Genomic DNA, 22,520 nt, shown 5'->3' on the forward strand with positions numbered 1-22,520 from the left:
GCAGCGCTCCGTTCTGTTTATCCATCTGAGCCTCTCTCTTTATTCTAAGACACACTGTCTTTGCAATTCTGTGTCTTACACTCTTGTGCAAACTTGTTTCGGCTTCTTTGCTTTTCATACAGGTTTTTTAGTCTTTTTTTCTTTAATTAAGCTTGTGTTTTGGTTCCTTGATAATTGGAATAATTGGAGAGGATGACGATCTTAACTTCTGCTCTTTGGAGAAACACACACACACACACACACACACACACACACACACACGAGAACACACTTGGGGAAATCTTGAATTGCCCTTTGCTATATTATATCTTTAATTAAATGTTCTCCTAAGTGCTTTGGTGAATGGAGTTGTTTTTCTCAGTTTTGTTTCTTGGGGCATGGCTTGTCGCTCAGTGGTTGAGTGCATGTGGGGCACTTGCAAGTCTCTGGGTTCCACCTTCACACCTGACAGAACAAAGCAAGCCTGACATGGGGGCTCATTCTTGTAATTCCAGTGCCAGGGAACTAATGTGGGAGACTTGGGAGTTCCTGGTCTAGCCTGGGCTACATTTTGAGTTCCAAGTCATTCTGACCTATAGTATGAACCTGTCTTAAAAAAGACAAAGAAAACCAAACAAACAAACCTGGGGTGGTAGTGGCACATGCCTTTAATCCTAGCACTCAGAGGCAGAGGCAGGCAAATCTTTAAGTTTGAGGCAAGCCAGGTCTACAGAGGGAATTCCAGGACAGCCAGGACTACACAGAGAAACCCTGTCTTGAAAAACTAAACCAAACCAAAGCAAATACCCAACCCCCCACCACCAAGAAAACAAACCAAACAAAATCCAGAATAAATGACAGCAATGAATCCTGTCGGGGGCTAGGGAGATGCCTGTTCTAGGGAGTCACTTGCTATACAAGCCTGAGTTTGGATTTCTAGCACTCATGCTAAAGGCTGGTCCTCACGGTGCACACTTGTAAACCCAGTACAATTGCAGCAGAGATGGGAAGATTCTTAGGACCTATTGGCCATCCAATTAGACCAGTTAGTAAACTCCAGGTTCAGTGAGAAACTACCTCAAATAAGGCGGAGAAAGACTGGAGAGACGATCCAACGCCAACCACTGGCCTCCACATTCATGCACAGGAATGTGTATGTGTACACAGGCGTGCACCCATAGAGCACATGAACACACACACACACACACACACACACACACACACACACACACACACACACACACCCCAAAAGCTAAAGCAAAAACAACAACTTTTTCTAGGTGCCGTTGTTGTATGAGCACACAGCCTTGGTTCTGGGGTTGACTGTCAGCACCGTGGTTTGACTGACACCCCCCCCCCGCCCCCGCCAGGCTGACCCCGGCCAGGTTTGCTTGTTAGCTTAGCAGCCTGGTTTGGAGGTTATTCGAGGTTTTCAAAACACATGATCATGCATCTTTCCTCTGCTACCTTCTTTTTCTTTTAATTGCCTAATTGCACTGGCTCAGACCTTGGGAACAAGGTTAAATAAAAATAATGTGGGTGGGTGTCCTTACAGTGCTCTGTTTTCTCTGCCACTGACCACTCTGAGCCTCTCTCAGGATTAGGCCAGCCTTAGCTTACTGAAACACACCCTGCTTGGTTAGAATCTATGTCCTTTTAAAACGCTGTTGGATTCAGTTTGCTAATAATTTGGTAAGGATTCTCCTACCTAAAAGCACTGGTCTGTAATCTCTTTCTCCCTCTCCTTCTCTCCCTCTCCCTCTCCCTCCCTTCTCCCTCTCCCTCTCCCTCTCCCTTTTCCTCTCCCTCTCTGGGTTAAAATTACTCTCATTTAATGGATAGAGCTGTCCATCCATCTGTCTCTGTCCGTATCTCTCTCTGTCTCTTTGTTTCTATCTCTGTCTCTTTGTCTCTATCTCTTTGTTTCTGTCTCTCTCTGTCTCTTTGTCTCTTCGTCCCTGTGTCTCTGTCTCTGTCTGTGTCTGTGTCTCTGTGTCCCTGTGTGTCTGTCTCTGTCTGTGTCTGTGTCTCTGTGTCCCTGTGTGTCTGTCTCTGTCTCTCTCTGTGTCTCTGTGTCCCTGTGTGTCTGTCTCTGTCTCTCTCTGTGTCTCTGTGTCCCTGTGTGTCTGTCTCTGTCTCTGTCTCTCTTTCTCTCTCGGTGTCTGTTGCTGTACAGCCCTAACACAGATTTCTTCTGTGAGCTGAAAGGGGGTAGGCATGTCTTCCCAACAGCACACACTCAGTTAATTCTGCAGAGCTGAACGTTCTCCCCACCTGGCTTCCTTTTTTCGACACTGTCAACCTAGAGATACCAAAGCTCTGGAACCATTTCCTCAATTATGCCCCCTCCCCACCCCTTATGCCAATCCAAGGCCTGTGCAACTTCACCTGAGCCCTCTGGGTGGCCATCTACAAACCAGAGCCTTGCAAGTCTCCTCAGTTTTTATTGGTTTGCTTGAGCCTTTCACAGAACCCCGGGCAAACATGTTTGCTGGTTTCTTATGAAGGGCATTGCAAAGGTTTCAGATGAATGAATACCCAGGCCTGAGGCATGGGGGAAGGGGCCCAGAGCTCCCATGCTCCTCCTGAGCTCGCCACTTCCCAGAATCCTCCCTGCACTCGCTCAGCTGTCTGGAAGCTATCAGAACCTGTCCTTTGTGCTTCCCTAGCGACCTCGTTGCATAAGCGCTAGTGAGGCAGACATATGCTTAGGACTGAAGAAGGTGCAGCACGTCTCCCAGGTATGAGTAGGACTCCTTATGAAACTGGATGGCCTTATATGTACACTGATAAAATATACTGGACAATTTCTAAATGTCTAGCTCTGACATAGAAAAGTGAGGGAAATCTTTGGGTCTTTTTTCCTATGTCTGATTTTTTGAGAGAAAAAGGAATAGGTTGAGAAGGACAAAGATATATATGTATGTGTGTGTATTCATGTGTGTGTATATATGTATGTATGTGTGTATGTATGTATGTATGTATGTATGTATGTATGTATGTATAGTTTTTGAAGTCTGCTTCTGCAGTCTCAATGTTGCCTCAAGAGGAAATGTAGGGACATAGTGTGGAGCAGACACTGAAGGAAAGGCCATCCAAAGACTGCCCCACCTAGGAATCCATCCCTTCTGCTGACACCAAACCCAGACACTATTGCTGATTCCAAGAACTTCTTACTGACAGGAGCCCAGTATAGCTGTCCCCTGAGAGGCTCTGTCAGAGCCGGACCAATACAGATGAGGATGCATGCAGACAAACATTCTACTGAGCACAGGGATCCCAATGGGGTAGTTAGGGCAAAGACTGTAGGAGCTGAAGGGGTTTGTAACCCCATGGGAAGAACAACAACATCAACCAACCAGACCCACCAGAGCTCCCAGGGACTAAACCACCAACCAAAGAGTATACATGGAGGGACCCATGACTCCAGCTGCATATGTAGCAGAGGATGACCTTGTCTGGCATCAATGGGAGGGGAGCCTCTTTGTCCTGTGGAGGCTTGATGGCCACTGAGGCAGGAGTGGTCAGGTGGTCGGGTGGGGGAGCAACTTTATAGAGGCAGGGGGAGGGAGGAGGGGTATAGAGGGCTTGTGGAGCAGAAACTGGGAAGGGGGATAACATTTGAAATGTAAATAAATAAAATAGCCAATCAAAAAGAGTATAAATATTAAAAAAAGAAACTCACTCACTTTCATTGTTACAATGCTATTCCAACAAAGGTGAAAAACAACTTTTACCATATTACTCCTGGCATTTAGAGAAGAACAAAGACCATGGAGTTAGAAGCTAGAACCCGTGGCCTGAATGTCCCCAAACAAGACTGGCGAGATGGCTTAGTGGCTAACATGCTTGCTGTGCAAGCTCAAGGACCTGACATCACATCCCCCATACCCAAGCAAATAAAGCTGGCATGGCCATACACATCTGTCACTCCAGCACTGGGGTGGATGTAGGAGGATTCCTGGATGTCACCAGTTGCCAGCCAGCCTTGGCAATCACGCATGCATGCATGATTTTTTGCGCCTATCTGCACAAAGCTATACACACACATGAACATACATATGCACCCAAGACCCCTAAATACACATCATATTATCACAGGCCACTTATGGTTATTTGTGTTTTTCAAGGAATTTGTTCACGGTCTGCATTCGGCAGATTTGTCCAGATGTCTGTGTATTGGCATAAACTTCTTTAGGCCTCACTTTTTTTTAATTTCATCTGTAGAATTTGTTGCTATATTTTAAAGTTTGCTGTTCTATTACATGCAAGCATGCTGTGTGTGTCTGTCTGCGTGTGTGCGTGTTTGCCTGTGCTCACCCACGTACAAGCTGCGGACCAACTTCGGGTGTATTCCTCTTTCACTGCCTAGTTTATTTATTTATTTGTTTATTTATTTTGAGGCAGGGTCTCTTGCTGAACCTGGAACTTTCTGGTTCATCTAGTCTAGCGATTCTTAACCTGTGGGTCATGTCCTCTTTGGGGGTGTGGAATGACCCACTCACAGGGTCAACTATCAGATACACGACATATCAGATTTTTACAGTAAGATTCATAACAGTAGCAAAATAACACTTATGAAGTAGTAACAAAAATAATTTTATAGTTGGGGGGGGTCACCACAACACGAGGAACTGTATTAAATGGTTGCAGCATTAAGGAGGTTGAGAACCATTGAGCTAGACTGTCTGGTTATTGAGTCCTGAAGATCCACCATTCTCTGTGCCCCCATGATTGTGGTTATAGATGTATGTCACAGCACCTGGCCTTTGTGTGGGTGCTGGGGATCTGAACTCAGGTCTTCATGCTTAATACTTGCATGTGACCCACTGAACTGTTGTTTTCAAACCTGTTCCTTTATTTCTGATATTGGCAATTACTGCCTGTTTTTTATTCCTGAGTTTTCCTGGTTAGAGGTTATGAATTTCCCTGGTGTCAAACAGCCAGTGTTGATGTGATGCTTTTCTTAGCTATACTGCTTCTCTCCTTTGGCTTGGTTGGACTTAATTCTCTCTTGTTCATTGACGTAAAAGCCTATCTCATTGGTTTGAAATCTTTCTTCCCTTCTATAGCAGCTTTAAAGTCACTTGTAAGTCCTGCGTTGAGAGAATCCTGCTGTCCTGTCTTTTTTGTTTGTTATTTTTTTCTGGACAGGGGCTCGCTGGCTTTAAACATGACTATGGTGTGTTCCTTCTGCCTTTGCCTCTTGAACAATGAGAGAACAGGTGTGTGCTGCCATGTTGGCTCATAAATTTTGATAGGTTATATTTTCGTTACTGTTCAGCTCAAAATATTTCCTCATGTCTCCAGTTTGTTAACTTATCTACTTTTGAGCCTGAGAATTCTTAACAATGAGCTTAATTCCAAATCTTTGGGATTTCCCTGGCCACTCCCATTGTTTTTGATTTCCAACATAATTTTGCTCTGACATATTGAACACATTTGTGTACTTTGAATCTTTTTAATGTTTATTCGTTTTAGGGCCCTAAATATGGTCTGTGCTGATAAACATTCCTCCTATAATTGAAGAGAATGTTACTGCAATTGAATGACATGTGTAAAGTCCACTATATTTTTGATGAGTTGTGCCTTATTTTCTCTGTCAGTCATTGATTAAAGTATGCTGCAATCTTCATCTCTGTTTATGTGATTTGTTTTCCCTTTAAATCTATCAATTTTTGTTCTGTGTGTTTGAAGCTATGTTATTGGGTTCATAGGTAATGTTTCCCTGTTCGTTGTCTCTTTCACAGTTAAGAGGCCCGCGCATGGCCTCTGTTACTGTGTCCTGTCTTGAGGACTGCTTTACAGGATACTGATTGTTTCTGTGATAGGTCTTTTCACCCAAGTCTTCACAACATTCTATGCTTTACTTCCTAGGTTTCTTTTTCCTCCTCTTCCTCCTCCTCCTTCTTCTTTCCATTTAGAAATTAGTGGTTGAGCTGGAAGTGTAGCTCTGTTGGTAGGGTGACGACCTGGTGTACTTCTGGGTTTAGTCACCAGTGCCGAGTAACCCGGGTGTGGTAGGACATGCCTGTGACCCCAATGCTTAACGACACAAGAGTCTTAGAAGTTCAAGGTCATCCTTAGCTACGGAGACAATTTTTAGGGAAAAAACCTACAAATGGTTGCTTTAGCAATGATCGTATACAATTAATTTACAATAGTTAACAAGATATCAATGTGCTAATTTTACGAAAATCTTGCAACCCAATAGGCTCCTCGCCTCTGTTTCATAATTCGCCTCTGTTTCATAATTGCCTTTGGTAATAAATCTACATATGTTATGTGCTCCCCAAAGCAACATTACAACTTCAATTTTCAAGTTACATGATTAGTAAAGAAATTAGGAGAAAAAGTTTATATTTGTTGTTTTATCAAAGTATTTTCAATATCTGAGGAGCTCTCTCCTCCTCCCCTCCCCCTCCCCATCTCCTTCCCCTCCCCCTCCTTCTCTCCCTCCCTTCCTCCATTCCTTGCTTTCTTCCTTTTTAACTGGGAAGTTACTTGTTTTCTTCCCACGAAGATTCAAGTTTCTACCTGATCTCATTTCTCCAACCAGCTGCTTTGATGTTTGTTTTTTCTAGTATAAATCTGTTTGTGACCAACTGTTTTAACTTCTTTTTATCCAAAGAGATCTTCATTTTGCTCTTAACCTTTCATAATAGTTGTCTTCCCCCGATCCCAGTACTGTATTCTGATTTAGCAGTTTTCTTTTCGATAGAGATGCCTGCCGTTCCGTCTGGCCCTCATGGTTGCAGAGGGCATCGGCATTGCCCAGCGAATGCTGGAGTTCATGGAGTTTATGTAAAGATAATGGAGTTGATGTGAAGTTCTTTAAGTCTTGGGACTTTCAAGGCCACTTTGTCTTCATTTTTCCCGGTTCAGGGACTGCGTGTTTCCTACTGGCGTGGGTTCCCAATGTGTTTACTCCTATGTGTATATTGTATCTGAAAATGTCTGTCTTTTAGCAAATTCGGGGAATCTTTCATGAGTAGTGCTTCAGATGCTCCTGCCCCATTGTTTCTATTGGCTCCCTCCGGTGGGCTCACTAGTATATGTGCTGCCCAAGCGAGCACCGGTGGGCTCACTAAACATGCATCCTGTTCTCCAGTGTTATCTAGCAGGCCTCCGATTGTTCTGCACCCCCCCGCCCACGGCCATCTTTTTCTTATTTTTCACCTAGGACACTTTCTATTAATCATCTATCTGTTTCGTATGTTCAGCTGCTTAGCCCATCTGGTGAAATTTTTTTTTTTTTTTAGTTCCCAATACGCAGTTATATTTTCCGGCTCTAGAATCTTGATCTCGTTTTCCTTTTATTTACTTTTTAAAAGGAAATTTTAAATTTCGCCTAGCACTGTTGTGTCTGTGTGAGTGGGTGCGCAGGGGTCAGAGGACAACTTTCGAGAGTTGGCTCTCTCTTACTGTTGATTCGCAGAGCTCACCAGCCCTCTTTTGTTCCCTTTTTCTGTGGAGACTTCCCGTTTCTCTGATGAGCATTTTGTGCACTGAAAGTGTGTTTTACTTCATCTAGGACAGGTGTAGGGGTGGCACTGAAATCTGTTTTATTTTTGACAGTTGTTTCTTTTCAGGGCTGAACTAGGCTGACTTCCTTTTCTTCTGAGAATATGTCATTTTGTTTCTTTGTTCGGCTTACTTGAAGCACTGCTGGATCTCATGAATACTAAGTTGTGGAGACTCTGAGTTTTCTTATTTCCTGCCGATGAACGTTGTTTATTTTGGTAGGTCATTTTTTTTTTCTAGTTGGAATTGACTCACAATCTCAGTCCCTCTTCTCCTTTCCTGATCTCCCACTCTCCATTCCTTTTCTGTTTTTTTCTTATGACAGGGTCTTACTCTGGAGTCCAGGCTGGTCTGAAACTCATTCTGATGCCCAGGCTGTCCTTGAATTCACAACAGTCGCCCTGCCTCAGCCTCCAAAGTGCTGGGTGGGACGCTACCTGAACGACAGACTCTCTTTTCTCTCAGCAGCTGCTCTGCGCAGCACTTTGGTCTCTAGCTGAGCTACCCTTTGCCTGTTTTGGGGAGGACGGTGAGAGACTACGGGCCTAGGATGTGAGGATTGTGAGGTAGATGTCTCAGGCTTGAGGACTGCCTCTCCAACTTTCTCCCTTTACAGTTCCCCACTTGTTTTAGCACTCAGTTTGCCAACTTTCCCTTTCTAATCCCTTAGTCCAGAAAGATTGTAAGTTTTTCTGTCTGTCTGTATAATGTAGGCTGTCTCCAAGTCACTGCCTGGAGATGGGAACTGACTTCCGGCCTCCTTCTCTCATGCTCCACGGGAACTGTGGCCCGATATTCTCTTACTTTCTCACTTGTGTGAGCGAGCTATGTATGTATGTATGTATGTATGTATGTATGTATGTACGTATGTATGTATGTATGTATTTAATTTATTGTAGAAAGAGTCAGGCTCCTTGGTAGAGGTTTAGATGACCATAACCAAAAGCCACTTTGCTTCTTTTTAATTTTTCAGACTTTTTTGGGGGTAAGTGAGATCGCTCAGTGGGTTAAGGCACTTCTAGAGCAAACTTGGTGTTTGATCCCTGGAAGGCACAAGTGGAAGGCAAGGACCAACTCCTCAAAGTTGTACTCTGACTGTCACGGGGATGCTCTGGTACATGTGCCTAGAAATCTCTCTCTCTCTCTCTCTCTCTCTCTCTCTCTCTCTCTCTCTCTCTTACACACACACACACACACACACACACACACACACACACCTCTCACACATCAGTAAAAATATGAAATAAAAGGAGTTTCTCTTTTCTGTGCTTTACTTAAGCAGTTTTTTTTTTGTGCTTTTTCGTCTAACATTTTGACATGTAGTTTTCATTATGAAATATTTACCTTATTTTTATCTCAAGAGTTTTTCACTTTTCTTTTTGTTGTGTCTCTTTTATCTGGTCACCTAACTTTAGCATTTTTAACAACACAGATGTAATAGTTTTCTTAATTATTTTGAACTTGTTTAGAAATATTAAACTGTGCTGTAGGTTTTTTTTATCTGCTTAGTGGACAGACCTCTGCTGCTTCTTTGTTTTTATTTATTTGTTTTTGAGTTGGTAAACTATATTACAATGTAAAATTTAAAAATTATATTGTGGGGCATTTAGCTGGAGCTGCTTGGCAGATTTACTGCCTCGTATCCATTCTCCCTGTGACATAATCTCTTCTTACTATAATTTGTTTTTTATGATATTCTTCTATGTGTTGTTATTTATACATACTAATATGTGATATTTTCTGTTACTCAGCTTTTAGGTTAAATAAGTGTTCCTACAATTTTAGAAGAAGAGATGGCTTTTTTGTTTGCTTTTTAAAAATTTAAAATCATTCTTTGTTTACTTTGTTTTTTGAGACAGGGTTTCTCTGTATGCCCTGACTGTCTTGGAATTTGTTTTGTAGACCAGGCTGGCATCGAACTCACAGAGCTCTGCCTGCCTCCGCCTCCTGAGAGCTAAGATAAAAGGCGTGTGCCACCACTGCCAGGCTAAAAATTAATCTTAATTATGTGTATACATTTGTGTCCCTTTGTGGTTTTGTATGTGTGAATGCAAGTACCCCGAGAACTTAGAGACAATGGGTCCCCCTGGAGCTGCCTGACATGGGCCCTGGAACCAGAAACAGGGTCCTGCAGGGGAACAGTAGACATTCGTAGCCACCCACACGTTTCTCTCGTCCCATTTGCCTTCTTTTGCCCGTGTCTTTTCTGAGTTCCCTTTTTGCCTCCGTCGCCCACTTCTGCTTGCCCTCCCCTCCCCTCCACATTTTACCCCCCTAATCCCCAGAGTCCAGTGCCTTTACACCGTCCCGCCTTCATTCTGTCCCGCCTTCATTCTGTTCCGCCTGCTTTCTGTTCCGCCTTCATTCTGTTCCGCCTGCTTTCTGTTCTGCCTCCGTTCTGTTCCCTGTGGCTTTGTCTCTGTCTAGAGCTTGGTTCTGAGGGAGGGTTTTGGCTTGCGAGTGTTTGAACTGGGAAATCTGCCTCTTTGCTTTGAGCTCTTACCACACCAACAGCCCTTCTTTGCCCGATGGCTCCTTTCAGATCAGCCAACATTTCCAATATTACTTACTGACCATTTGGGATGGTTCTTGTGCTGAGGACTACTAACTTCTCTTCTGTATCTCCTATATGAATGCTGATGAACTACACACGTGTAGCTGCCATCAACTTGTCCTTACCCCATTCATTTGGTTTTGGGGATGCCCTCTTCCCTGCTTTGCTACACATCATCAGTGGTCTTTGCTTTTCTTATCCCCATGGGCTTGCTTGGCTTTAATGGGAGACACTCTGGGTGCTGCGGCCGGTACCCTCTTCCCAGAACCCTCCTCTTCTTGTGGTATATTTCGGTGGACTTTCTGGACACTCAAAGTCTTTTTCTATAGGGTTTAATACCATTTCTTGCCTAGATGGCAGTTGTCTTCAGAAGTAGATTTGTATGTAATCACCTACTCCTGTTTCTGGGTCCAAAGGTGTCTACAACAGCCCTTCATTCTTTATTTAAAAAAATGACTCACAAAACTTGTGCAGGAGCCACTTATATGGCGGAGTCTTCCTTATGCCCCGAGGTCTCCCTCGAGTTGACTCCTATAGGTTTGGGTAACACATACTCAGGATGGGACAGTAAAGAGGAGCCAGGGAACAATGACAGGGCCAATTAGACAGATATGTTTATGGCAAGTGAGGACAGTCACAAGGTAGGCACCCAAAAAAACCAGAAATGTTGTCTTCTAATCAAGGTGCTAGATGGGGAAGCATGTGCACGTAATTGTATCTTCCCTCTCATGCTATGAAGAAAGACTAATGCAGTCTCTGTCACATGACCTAAATTTATCTTTGAGAGCCCCTCCTTTGGAAGTAACTAAGCAAGGTTTTAAAGAAGGGGTCACCCTGCTTGGGGCTTTGTGGTGCCTGTGGTATGAAAGAATTGCTTTGGATTTTTTTGTTTAAGCTCAGATTTACCTTTTTTTTTTTTTTTTTTGCTTAGAAGTAACAAAATAGACCACGTCTGTGGGGTCAGGGAGTGTCCTTAGCTGTTCGAGGACATTGTGGAAGAGGGTAGGAACTTCATTGGCTTAAGAACAGATGAAAATCAGGGCCATGATTGTCCAGGCAGTGCATATTGGGTTAAAGACACAGTGTATTGGGTATGGGGGATTCTTAGTGATGGCAACTTTTGCCAGTCTTTTCTCAGCTACACTCCTCTGATCATGGCAGGTTGCTATTCATACCAGATGCATGACCGGGTCTTGGTCCTCTCAGGAGGAAGGATGAACCCATAAATGCCCAAACACCATGGACTCAATTTGTAATTTGTCTGAACACATACTTCTGCTCTGGTAATAGTTTCTTCCTGGGATTTCGAATTTTGCATTGCTTCATTCTTGTCTTGCTGGCGGCACTGCTCTTGAAGGGTCCAGAAGGGTTTCTATTTGATCTTTGGTCTTCCTTAAGCAATGCAACATTTTGAGAAATATCTAGATGCGTATAGAATCTTTTCTTTGTCTCTAGTTTCTGACACCTTGCAGTGACATACGCTGTCTACTTTTCTTCGTTGTGTTTGACCCGTTTTAACATTGTTTATTATCGTTATATTAATTATTATGCTAATTACTATTATATTAATTATTATTGTGTGTGTGTGAATACATGATGTGTGTGGGGGCACATGTGCCATGGTCACAGGATTGCTCTGTGTGGTCGGCTCTCTCCTTCCACTTTTACCTGGGTCCTAAGGGTTAATTAAACTCGGCTCCCAGATTTCATTGGTAAGCGCCTTTACTGCTGAGCCATTCTGCTAGTCCACGATGGGCCCTTTCAAGCTGCTTTTACCTAAACATTCCTTAATTTCATTTAGTAGCTTCACTTCCTCTGGCTTTGTATGCCTTTTCTGGTACTTCTATTCTAAGTTCAGTCTCCTGGACCTGTCATTTCTCCCTCATTTTGTGTCCCTGTCCTTTCGCTGTACTTGGGGGGAATTTTCCCCAACTGTGTCTTTTAGCTTTGCTGTTGACTATTTCTAAAATGATGTTTCAGTGTTCAATAGCTCTGTTTTCTTGTCATTTTCTGTGTGTTATTTTTGGAAAGCTCAGCAATGTTTATTTATAACCAGTGCTGCCCTTGGTGATATTTTTAACGGTTTTTAAAAATATTTTGTTTATCTTATGTGTAAGAGTGTTTTGCTTGCATGCACGACATGCATGTCTGGTGTCCACAGGGGCCAGAAGAAGGTGTTACACCTAGCACTCGAGTTACAGACAATTGGGAAACACCATGTGGGTGCTGGGGATTGAACTCGGGTCCTCTGGAAGAACAGCCAGTGCTCTTAATCTCTGAGTCATCTCTTCCGTCCCTTATAACAGTTTTTAACTAACTAATCAACTAGTTAGTGTGTGTGTGTGTGTGTGTGTGTGTGTTGCGTGTGGGTTTGTGTGCAGGGATGCATTCACCTCCACATGCCTGTATAGAGGTGAAGGACCAACTTTCAGATTGTTCCTTTATCACGCTCTATCTTGCTCTTTAAGACAGCATCTCAGGGAGCCTAGAGCTTGTTACTTTGTTCTTTAAGATAGCATCTCAGGGAGCCTAGAGCTTGTTACTTTGTTCTTTAAGACAGCATCTCAGGGAGCCTAGAGCTTGTTACTTTGCTCTTTAAGATAGCATCTCAGGGAGCCTAGAGCTTGTTACTTTGTTCTTTAAGACAGCATCTCAGGGAGCCTAGAGCTTGTTACTTTTTGTCTAGAATGTCTGGGCAGTGAGCTCTAGAGATCTACTTATCTCAGCCTCCCAACTCTAAAGATTACAGGCTTGCAACACCAATCCAGACTTTGAGTAGGTACTTAGGTTCTGAACTCCGGCCCTCATACTTGTGTGGCAAGCACTTTACATGTTACTTATATCTCCCTAGCACGTGCGCGCGCGCGTGCGTGCGCGCACACACACACACACATGCGCGCGCACACACACATGCACACACACACACGCACACACACACGCACACACACACGCACACACACACGCACACACACACACGCACACACACACACGCACACACACACACATGCACACACACACACACACACACACACACACACACACACACACACACACACACAGAGTTTCTTTTTCTACTTAGGTTTCCATTCGAGGTAATGTTCTGTTTCTTCTGCCCTGTCTTTTCTTCATGTAGCTGCCTGTGCATCTCTGCGCACTCAGATTCAGGGTTGGATTAAGATGCTCAAGTTGCATGCCGGGGGGCCGTTAACTAGGGGATCCCTTGATATCACTGCTTTTAGGTTACATTTATAGGGGGAAGGAGCAAATGCAGACCTCCAACCTCTAGCCTGAAGGTTGAGGCTGTTAGATGCTGGGAACCATGGTTGCATTCGTAGTTCGTTTAACTGGCTGATCATCTTGGCTTGTGTCAGTTACCCCTATCCTCAGATGTGTGTGGTCTCCATTAGAGTTCTCAGATGCATGGTTTTTCTAGCTTCCGATCTGCCAGGTTGGGAGAGGAGTCCTCCCAGAGACGTTAAGTACAGAAGATGATTTAACCTTCCGATTACTCTTAACAGTTCTCCGCCATAATTTTTAAAGACTTCCTTTTGCCTCCTGTCCTTTTCCCTCATCTCTAGGTGCTGAGCTCTGTGGGGTGGCCAGTGTGCCTTAGGGAATTCTGAGACGCACCTTCATTTTTCCTCCTCTTTGCTGCAGCTGTCCTGGGATCCGACTTCCTCTGGCTTGCCAAGTCACCTGCTTCCTACCTATAGGCTTCCAAGCTCTCCAGAATCTGATCTTCTATGCTTCCTGCTTTCTTCCTCCTTACACACACACACACACACACACACACACACCCTTACACTGTAAGCAAGTGACCTTCCGGTAAGCATGATAAATGACATCTTCAGGTTGCAGTCTTAATTCAGAACACCCTCCCCCCACCCCAGGACTAGTGTCATCTCGTCTTCTAAGACTTACTTAAGAATCAGCTCTTCAGAAGAGCCGGTCACAGTCACTTTGTGCGAAAGAGATGCCTTGACTTTGTCTTCATTCTCTGTTTTAGCCCCTTAGACATTCCTTTCTAGACCTTTAAAAATAGTCTTGTTTTTATTCACGCCTTGTTCTTTTCTATCTGCTCATGAGGTTGAAGGTGAGGGTTGCCTTGTGTCCTGTTGAGCCTTGATAGATGCTTGCTGCCTGAGTGAAAGGACAAATTATATGTGGACCTCACACATTTTTAAAACCAACAACAATTTACTCAGTTTTCTTATCTGTTAAAAAAAAATGACAGGGAAATAAAGGCAGCGTGCCTCATAGAATTGTCTCGAAATTTACAAGAGTCAAATGGACAAAGTGCTCCAGACACTGCCTGGTACGTGGGGATCCAACAGGAATGGTAGTTATGTTTCTTAAAAACAGTCCCCAGGGGGGTTGGGGATTTAGCTCAGTGGTAGAGCGCTTGCCTAGGAAGCGCAAGGCCCTGGGTTCGGTCCCCAGCTCCAAAAAAAAAAAGAACCAAAAAAAAAAAAAAAAAAAAAAAAAAAAAAGAACAGTCCCCAGGGAGCTGGGCTCTTCTATTTAATAGGTGTTCAATTTTGGTCACGTGAATTTCCCTGCAGGATGGTGTGAATTACTCCTGAATGTCTGTCGTATTGTCTGCTCCGAATCACGGCACATCTGAATTTAAACTCCAGACTGACCGTGACTCTCCACTTGAACTTGGGCCTTGTCATGGAAGACACCATGCTTCCGCAAGAAAGTGGGATCCCCACATATCCCCAGTGGGTTATCTGCATGGCCAGGTGTTTGAGGACAATGGTGGCTGCGGACAATTTTCTTATTTAGACAATTTGGGGAGATCTTATCTTCTTAGGGAGCAGAGTTGATTTTCAGTGATGCTGTTGCCCTTTGAAAGTGAATGACACGGAAGGGTGGCCTTCATTTCTCTTCTGTCCACCATGCTGGGGAAGTGAAGGCAGCAGAAGCGTGAAGCATTTGGTCATGTTGTGTTCACATCAGGAAGCAGAGGCATGAATGCTGGTCTGCTCAGCCCCCTTCTCCACTTATAGACCCCAGGATCCCCTGCCTCAGGAATGGTCCTACCCACAGCTAAGACCTGGGTGTTCCCACCAGCAATTAATTTAATCAAGATTATCTCTCACAAACTTGCTCACTATTTCCCAGGTGGCTCTATTTTTTTTAATTTATTTATCTTTTTGTGTCAAGCTGACTAACTCTGGCAGTGGTGGGCACTTCAGATTTTTCTTGAGTATTTAACCTTGCTGTAAAACATAAAGAATGTCACAGAGTCAGTATTCTGTTTTCTCTGACATGAATTCTACTAGTTTTTTTTTAAATTAGGGAGCAAAGTGCAATTTAGCAGAGACATTATAGCATCTTGTCGTGTCTGTTCGATAAATCTGAATTTGTGGATTTTTGCTATTGTGGATAGATTAGTAGTAGCTCTTGTCTTTTCTCCCACGAAACCTCAAGTATGGTATTCAGGTATCTTGTCCCCTCAGTTAGTGACCAGAGTCTAGTGATGCTTTGGAATGTGCTTAGTGACGGGGGCTTCAGATCCCTCCAGTTTGAAATTTTGATCTGTGGAAGTTGCTCGGTTAACTTTCAAACCAAATGTCACAACCTACTCTTGTTGTGTTAGATGGGATGGGAGCCTGCTCCTTTCAACTCCCCGATCACCAGCCCTCTACTCCACATCTCCCAAATTACTCTCTCCACCATACCTAGAGGTAAATCTGACTCGCCGAGCTCTCAGTTCAAGCTCTCCTGACCAACAGAGCACTAGGCACTGACTTATCAACCTTAAGTGGCTCTTTCCTCTTTAATTGCAAGTGTCTCATTTCCAGCAAGTGGAATGTTTCAGTGTTTATGTCCCCCCCCCCCCAATATGACAAGAGGTTAATTTACAGCTTGCAAATTCATATGTGAAAGCTCACTGAGTGGCTCTAATCAGCTGCATACTTTTAATGAGCTAAAAATGTGCAGTGGGCCATAGCTGGTTTTAGCTTCTCTTCCTGGGTGGTGTCACAGAAAACGGCTCTCTTGGTGAACGTCTCTCGCCATCGCAGGGTGACCTACTGAGCTCCCATCAGCTACAGTTTTCTCACTGGAAATGTGGGAGTGAGACAGTCATTATTTTAATGTTTACTAGCATTATGCAGTGCACATCTCTAACTGAGAACTATCATTACACCTTTCTGTGACCTTCTAGAGGACGGGGCAGGGGCTGGGGTTGTGCGTCAGTAATTGTTGTTTTGTTAATACCTCAAAGATTTTAGTTAATCAATGTCCGTTAAAGAAGTGCACTCAGGTCTTCTCTTTTGTGTTTGCTTTGCTGTGTATTATTTAAATCTCCCTAAACTTCCAATGTCTTCTTAATTTTACATCTTAAATGCTCAAAACCTAAATGAATAATGCTTGTGGCAGTGTCTTGAAGAATGTAGAGAATTTAACAGATGCAGCGTTTAGTGGTGGGGTGGAGTTCTTCGAGGAGGAACAGGAATGTTCTTTGTTGACCTTTCTTGTCTGCTGAATGTGTCAGGGAAAGTTGGCCACCTGGGGCTTAAGTGGACAGAAGAATATGTGCGTGAGGGTCTGGAAGAGACTGATGAGGTGGCGTGTGGTGACATCTTTGGACTGCTTGGGCTCTCTGTCTCTTTGTTCCTTCTGCCTTTACCCTTCCGCATATCTCTTGTGAGGTTTTGCTTTTCAGGGAGGGTGACCTTCCTTTAAGGGGGAGGGACATTCTTTGATTAAAGATTTGCACAGAACCCTGCATACCCAGCAGAGTTCTCAGACAATGCTTTGCTGCTTTGTTTCCCCCCTACATTTCAATTTTTGAATATTTTCATTAGTAGCTACATTCCTGTATTAACTTCTATTTAAAGGACAGAACATGAGCCTAGGGAAGGAAAAGGAAGGGAGGAGGAAGGGCTGTAGTAGCCAATTAGAATTGTAACATTGTTTTATTGTATGCCAGTCATTGTGCTACAGAATTGCTATATACAACCCCAGGAGATAAAAAAAAAAAAATTGCCCTCATTGTATAGATAATGAAGTTCATTACCTTGTCCATGTTCTCACGGCTAGTACTTAGGGAGCCAGAATTCAAGCAAAGACCCAGTATCTACTGGCTTTTCTCATCGCCATGATAGAATAGCTGACAGAAGCGATTCAAGGGAGCGGGAGATTTATTTTAGCTTTCTGGTTTAAATAAAAAAAGCCCTAGGTCACCAGGGCGGGAAATAGAAAGGGACTGGTTTGGTTGTTGGCAGCCAGTGTGCTTATATCTAAGACTGGAAGGTTGAGAGTGGAGGAAAGGAGACAGGGGCATGTGTCCCTTTCAAAGGCCTGCCTCTGAGGTCTTATTAGCACCAGCCAGGCTCTGCTTCCAAAGGGCTACTGTAGCATGGGGAGCAAGTGTTCAAATTCTGAGCCTGTAGCTAGGCAAGGTGGTACCTGTTGAAGTGGACAGTCTGCTCTGCATAGTAGGTTCTAGGACAACCAGGCTACACAGTGAAACTTCGTCACAAACAAACGCAAGCAAGCGAGCAAGCGAGCAAACCAAACCAAAGCCTGGGGAGGGGCATTCAAGCCATAGCATTCTGCCCTGGTCACCAAAATGCATCCAGTGACCACTTCAGAAATCCACATTATCTTCACACTTCCAAACTGTTTAAAAGTCCAGGCTCAAAGCAAGTTCTTAACTGTGAGTCCCTGCAAAACAAAGCAAATAAAACACCCAAACACACCACACACTTCCAAGTATATAATGGCGCGGAGTAAACACGGCGCTCCTGTTGCAGAAGGAAGAGATTGGAGCATAGCTGGGAAACGGGGTGGGGGTGGGGGAGTGTTAAAGCAAGACTGGAGCCTAGCAGAACAAACAGAACTGTAATCTGCAGGATGCATGTTCAGCGGGTGAGGCATGTGATACATTGATGTGCAGCTCAGGGGACTGGAGTAGCCCTGCTCCTGAACCTGGCCATCAGCGCATACATGGGCTGTCTCTTGGGAGGGATCACTCCCCATTATTTAATTCATATCATGTCCATACCCCCAAATAGTGATGGATTTAGGGGTTTTGAGAAGAAAGTGATACAAGGGGTCCTTGCGATGAGTACCAGCAAGAGGGGGCAGAAAACCTTAGTTCCATCCACGATTTAACTCTAGTTCATGAAAGGACTGGACACTTTAAGCTGCTTTGTTGTACTGAGTTGTATGTTACATTCACTCGCTCATGCAGCAAATACATGTTCAGAACCAGACACTTAGAAAACACGCCGTGTGTACGACATTCAAAGGGACGGTTCTGGTAGTCCAGTGTGGAGACAGCTATTGAGCTATCGGCAACATCAGGCAGTGGTCATGTGCCAGAGAGAAACCCAGGGCCGTGAACACTCAGATAACTTCAGGGAAGTGGACATGCGCTCGGGAAGGTTAGCTGTTTACAGGAACCATGGCTAGTCCTGAAACTCAGGGAATTCTTTGGGAGCCTCCATGCAGAGAGGCAGAGATTGCATCTCTGAACAGGACGGTGTTTAAGAAAGACCGTCACGTGGGCTTTCGCAAGTTAGAACGGTTGAGGTGAGACACCCAGGGAGAGAGCAGGAGAGGAGGCTTGGCTGGTGAGCAGGGAGCCATTCTTCCTGGGCTTCATATGTTAATGGAACTTCAATGAACAGAAAATGAAAAAAACATTTGAATTCTGGAGAGATTGCTGTGGATGTCATACTGAAAAAAAGGTTCAGGGTGCAATCAGACAGATTATTATAGCAATTTATCTCAGAAGGAGATTGTGCGAATTTAATTCAGGTGATATTGTGAGGAGGGAGAAGAAAATAGATCTTGAGAGATGATTTCGTGTTAGAACCAATATGACTATTAAATAACCCCATTTCTATTAACACTAAACAAGTAAATAAAGACAGATATGCAGCGATAATTGAGGCAGACATCCTGTTTACTTATTTATCTAGTCTGTCTTTTTGAGTATGTGCACATGTGTGTGCCATGATACATATTTGGAAGTCAGTGGGCCACCCTGTGGAGTTGGTTCCTTTCTTTCTTCCCAGCTGGATATGGGGTCTGGGGCTCAGACAGGTCTTAAGGAAGGATGGCAAGTGTCTTTACCCACTGAGCCATCCCGCCAGCCCCATGTCTGTTATTCCTTAATGAGATATTAATCTGGCAGTAAGATAGTTTAAAAGGTGGCCATACAAAATCCATTCGTGCGTTTACACAGTACAAGAAGAAACTGATTGAAGTTGAGGTAGAACTAGAACGCAGACTGTCAGGTTTACAACATCAACAACAAAGATTTGCAAAGATTGTACTTGAAATGCTATCTTAATTCTCGTTTGGTAAGAACCAAAGAACGTGAAACAAGGATCCCCCAAGTCAAGATGTTAACTGGCTTGTGGTAATACATGGCTGTAGATGGGAACCCATAGTCCATCTAGAGCTCTCTGTAGGGCATCATGAATCTCCAGACACTCAACCTGTTAGACCAAGAGTTGCTCGTCAACAAAACAGAGTGAGTATTCAAACGTAACAAAGAACCTAGACAACGTTTGAAATATGTATCAAGAGGACTTTTTTGAGTTCTGTTGGAACAAGGGAAGAAAATTAACCATTAAAAAGAATACTGCATTCTTTATGTAATCAGTCATATATGGGAATAATTTGTAAAAAAATAGCAGAATATTTAAAGAGTTTGGAGTCTGTACAGGATACAGGGTAGTTGACATTTAAGCCACTGCTACTGCTGACCACCTGCATGTACAGATTCGGAGGGATTTACAGTGAAAAGTGAGGACAGGTCTGTCTTCAAGGACCTAGAGGTGTTTGGGGAAATGAATTTGCAGACATGAAACTAACTGGAGTCATCAGCTTACGGTCACTGACATATGTGGCTAACAAAGTGACTCCATTAGAGTGGCACTCTGCACGCTTAGAAAAGGAGCAACTGATACCATCAAGTCAGTTAGAAAGCTTCAGGAAGGATGGGAAAGAGTCTTAAGAGCTGGTGATGCGGTCTTAAGGTGGATTCCGAAGGATGGAAATCACTCGAGTTTTCAAGGGAAGGGTAGATTAGCGAGGTAGATATAGTGAGTTGTACGTTTCTAAAATATAGATCGGAAATTTGGTCTAGTAGCTCATCTGCTTGCTACAGCCTTCCTTAATGGGATATTGAAAACAAGGATTAGGGGAATGTTATTTCATGTCATATCTGTTGAATGTCTCTAAAACAATTAGAGAACAGGGTGGTCTGGAAACATCATGGTTCCGGGGCAGCTAAGTGACCAGTTCTACTGTGCACTAGCTCTGTGGCTAAGGGCAGACCACTTACTTCTGTGGTGCTGTGGATTAGTGACTGTAAACGGAAAGTGATACAACACAAAAGTTTTGCAATACACACATACAGTACTCAGTGGTGTGCACACATACACACACAGACACACACACACACAACATTGTTCGTGCTCAGTGCTGTTATTATCAATATTAATGATGCTCACGTCTTTCTGAAGAACATCTTATCAAGTATCCTAAAAGGTTCCCTGCTTTAAAAGTTTGTTCTTTTAAAGCAGTTTGATTTTGTTTTAATTTTTTTTTGATTCAGTGTCTCATGTAGCCCAGGGTGGCCACAGACTTGCTATGTAGGATGGTCTTGTGTGTACCGGGGGTTTTGCTTGTGTGCCTGTTGTGGGCGAAGACAGTGTCAGATCTGCTGGAACTGGCGTTATAGATAGTTGTGAGCTGCCATGTGGGTACTGGGAATGGAACCCAGGTCTTCTGAGAGAGCAGCCAGTGCTCTTAACTGCCGAGCCAACACTCCCGCCCTGACCATGAACCCTTGATTCTGCTGTTTGTTTCTTTCAAGTGCTGGAATTATAGGCACATACTACCATGTCTGACCTCCCCAAATCATTGCAAAATATTTCATGTGTGTGTAGTTCTACCTCGAAAATTGATTCTAAGGAAATACAAAGGTATTCAGAGGCATTTTTTTTTGCAGCATTAGAGATTTATTTTAAAACTATGTGTGTATGTATATGCCACGTGTGTGCAGATGTCTGAAGAGGGCAGAAGAGGGCATCAGCTACCCTGGCGCTGGAATCAGAGGCCAGCTGCCTGCTGTGGGTGCAGGGACCCCAACTTACGACCTTTGCAAGAGCAGTGTTGGTTGGTAGTCACTGAACCATTGCTCCTACTCCTTTCTTGTCTTACACAGAATAGTGGAGCCGCCCCAAGTCTCACAAACATCAATAAATGATTGGTGAAATAAATTACCATTTACTTTTAAAAACAAGTTAGAGAGCAATTTGCAATGATGTAGAAATCTACTTCTGATGTATGGGGAAAGTGAATTCTGAAAAAAAATATATATAAAGGCTAACACACTAAAATGTCATTTATAGTCGAACAGTTTAATGACTGAAAGCTGACCACCTCTCCATTTCCCCCCTTTACCGGGAACTCTGCACAGGCAGTCCTTATGAGGCCCTGGGGCTCTGCAGTGGTGAGCACGTATGCAGTTTTTTTGGCGTGAGTCCATTTGGAAGAGGTAGTGAGCGCTCATCTGAACAAACCTACAATTGCAAGTTGTGTTAGCCACTGGGGGAAAGCGCCCTACCTTGTGTATTATATAGAGAAAAACGGAAGTGTGGATCAGGGAATCGGTTCGGATGGGAACATTGGCAAAGGCCTCTGTGAGCAAGCGGCCGGTAAAGCCACCTGTGTGGTACAAATGGACATCAGACACTCAGACTGTGAAAGGACAAGAACCTGGGAAAAGCGTGAGCATGTACAAAGTTTCCTCGCACAAAGAAAAAGCTTTGTATGAGAAACTGAGCAAGAGAAACTGGTGTGGCTGTAGGGTGCGAGGTCAGACCGGAAGTGGGTGGCAAGAAGTTCAGATTTTACTCCCAGCGCAGTGGGCCGCAGACGATTAAGTGAAACGACTCTAAAAGGCCTCTTAGGCTTCTCAAGGAGAAAGAAGTGGGCCATAGCAAGAGAGAATCTGGAAGATTAGCCAGGAAGGGTCCTGAGTCTGTCTGAGGGCGGTGGCAAGCCACCGAGGAGGAAGGATGTACTTTGGAGGTATCTTTTGGGGTTTGTGTTTGTAGGATATGGTGATGGATTAGACTAGAGTTAGACAGTATGAGGATGCTGTTCAGCCTCTGTGTGAACTTTGCAGATCACACTGATGGTAGCAGGGTTTTAATTGAGGGTTGGTGGATAGGGAGGATTATTTTGCATTGGATTCGTTTACTCTGAGATCCCTGTGAGGTTCCTTAGTAGAAAAAGTGATAAGACGTCTATTGTTCACGTGGCATAGGCACCTGCAACAGAGATGTCTATGTCGGAATACTTGGTCCATGGATAGAACCTGTAGCCACATGGATGGATGGGATTGCCCAGGGAGAGAGAAAATGAGTGTCGATGGTGAAGCCCTGGTAAATTTCAAAATTCCAGAAGCATTGAGGTGGCAAAA

The 22,520-nt window shown here is 43.9% G+C and overlaps 1 protein-coding gene across 10 annotated transcripts in view; it reads left to right on the plus strand.

Moving 5' to 3' along the window:
• Unc79 (unc-79 homolog, NALCN channel complex subunit) overlaps positions 1-22,520 on the plus strand; it is a 250,710-nt gene that overhangs the window by 21,761 nt on the left and 206,429 nt on the right. For 2 of the 10 annotated variants that reach the window (XM_063261981.1, XM_063261993.1), the window contains exon 1: positions 3,590-7,721. The exons of the other annotated variants lie outside the window; for them this stretch is intronic. In XM_063261981.1, coding sequence (XP_063118051.1) covers positions 7,703-7,721 — 19 coding nt within the window. In that variant the 5' untranslated portion in view covers positions 3,590-7,702. Of the gene's footprint in view, positions 1-3,589; positions 7,722-22,520 lie in introns of those variants that run through there. 10 annotated transcript variants of the gene reach the window in all.

Source organism: Rattus norvegicus, chromosome 6 (genome assembly GCF_036323735.1).
Source record: "Rattus norvegicus strain BN/NHsdMcwi chromosome 6, GRCr8, whole genome shotgun sequence".
NCBI lineage: Eukaryota > Metazoa > Chordata > Mammalia > Rodentia > Muridae > Rattus > Rattus norvegicus.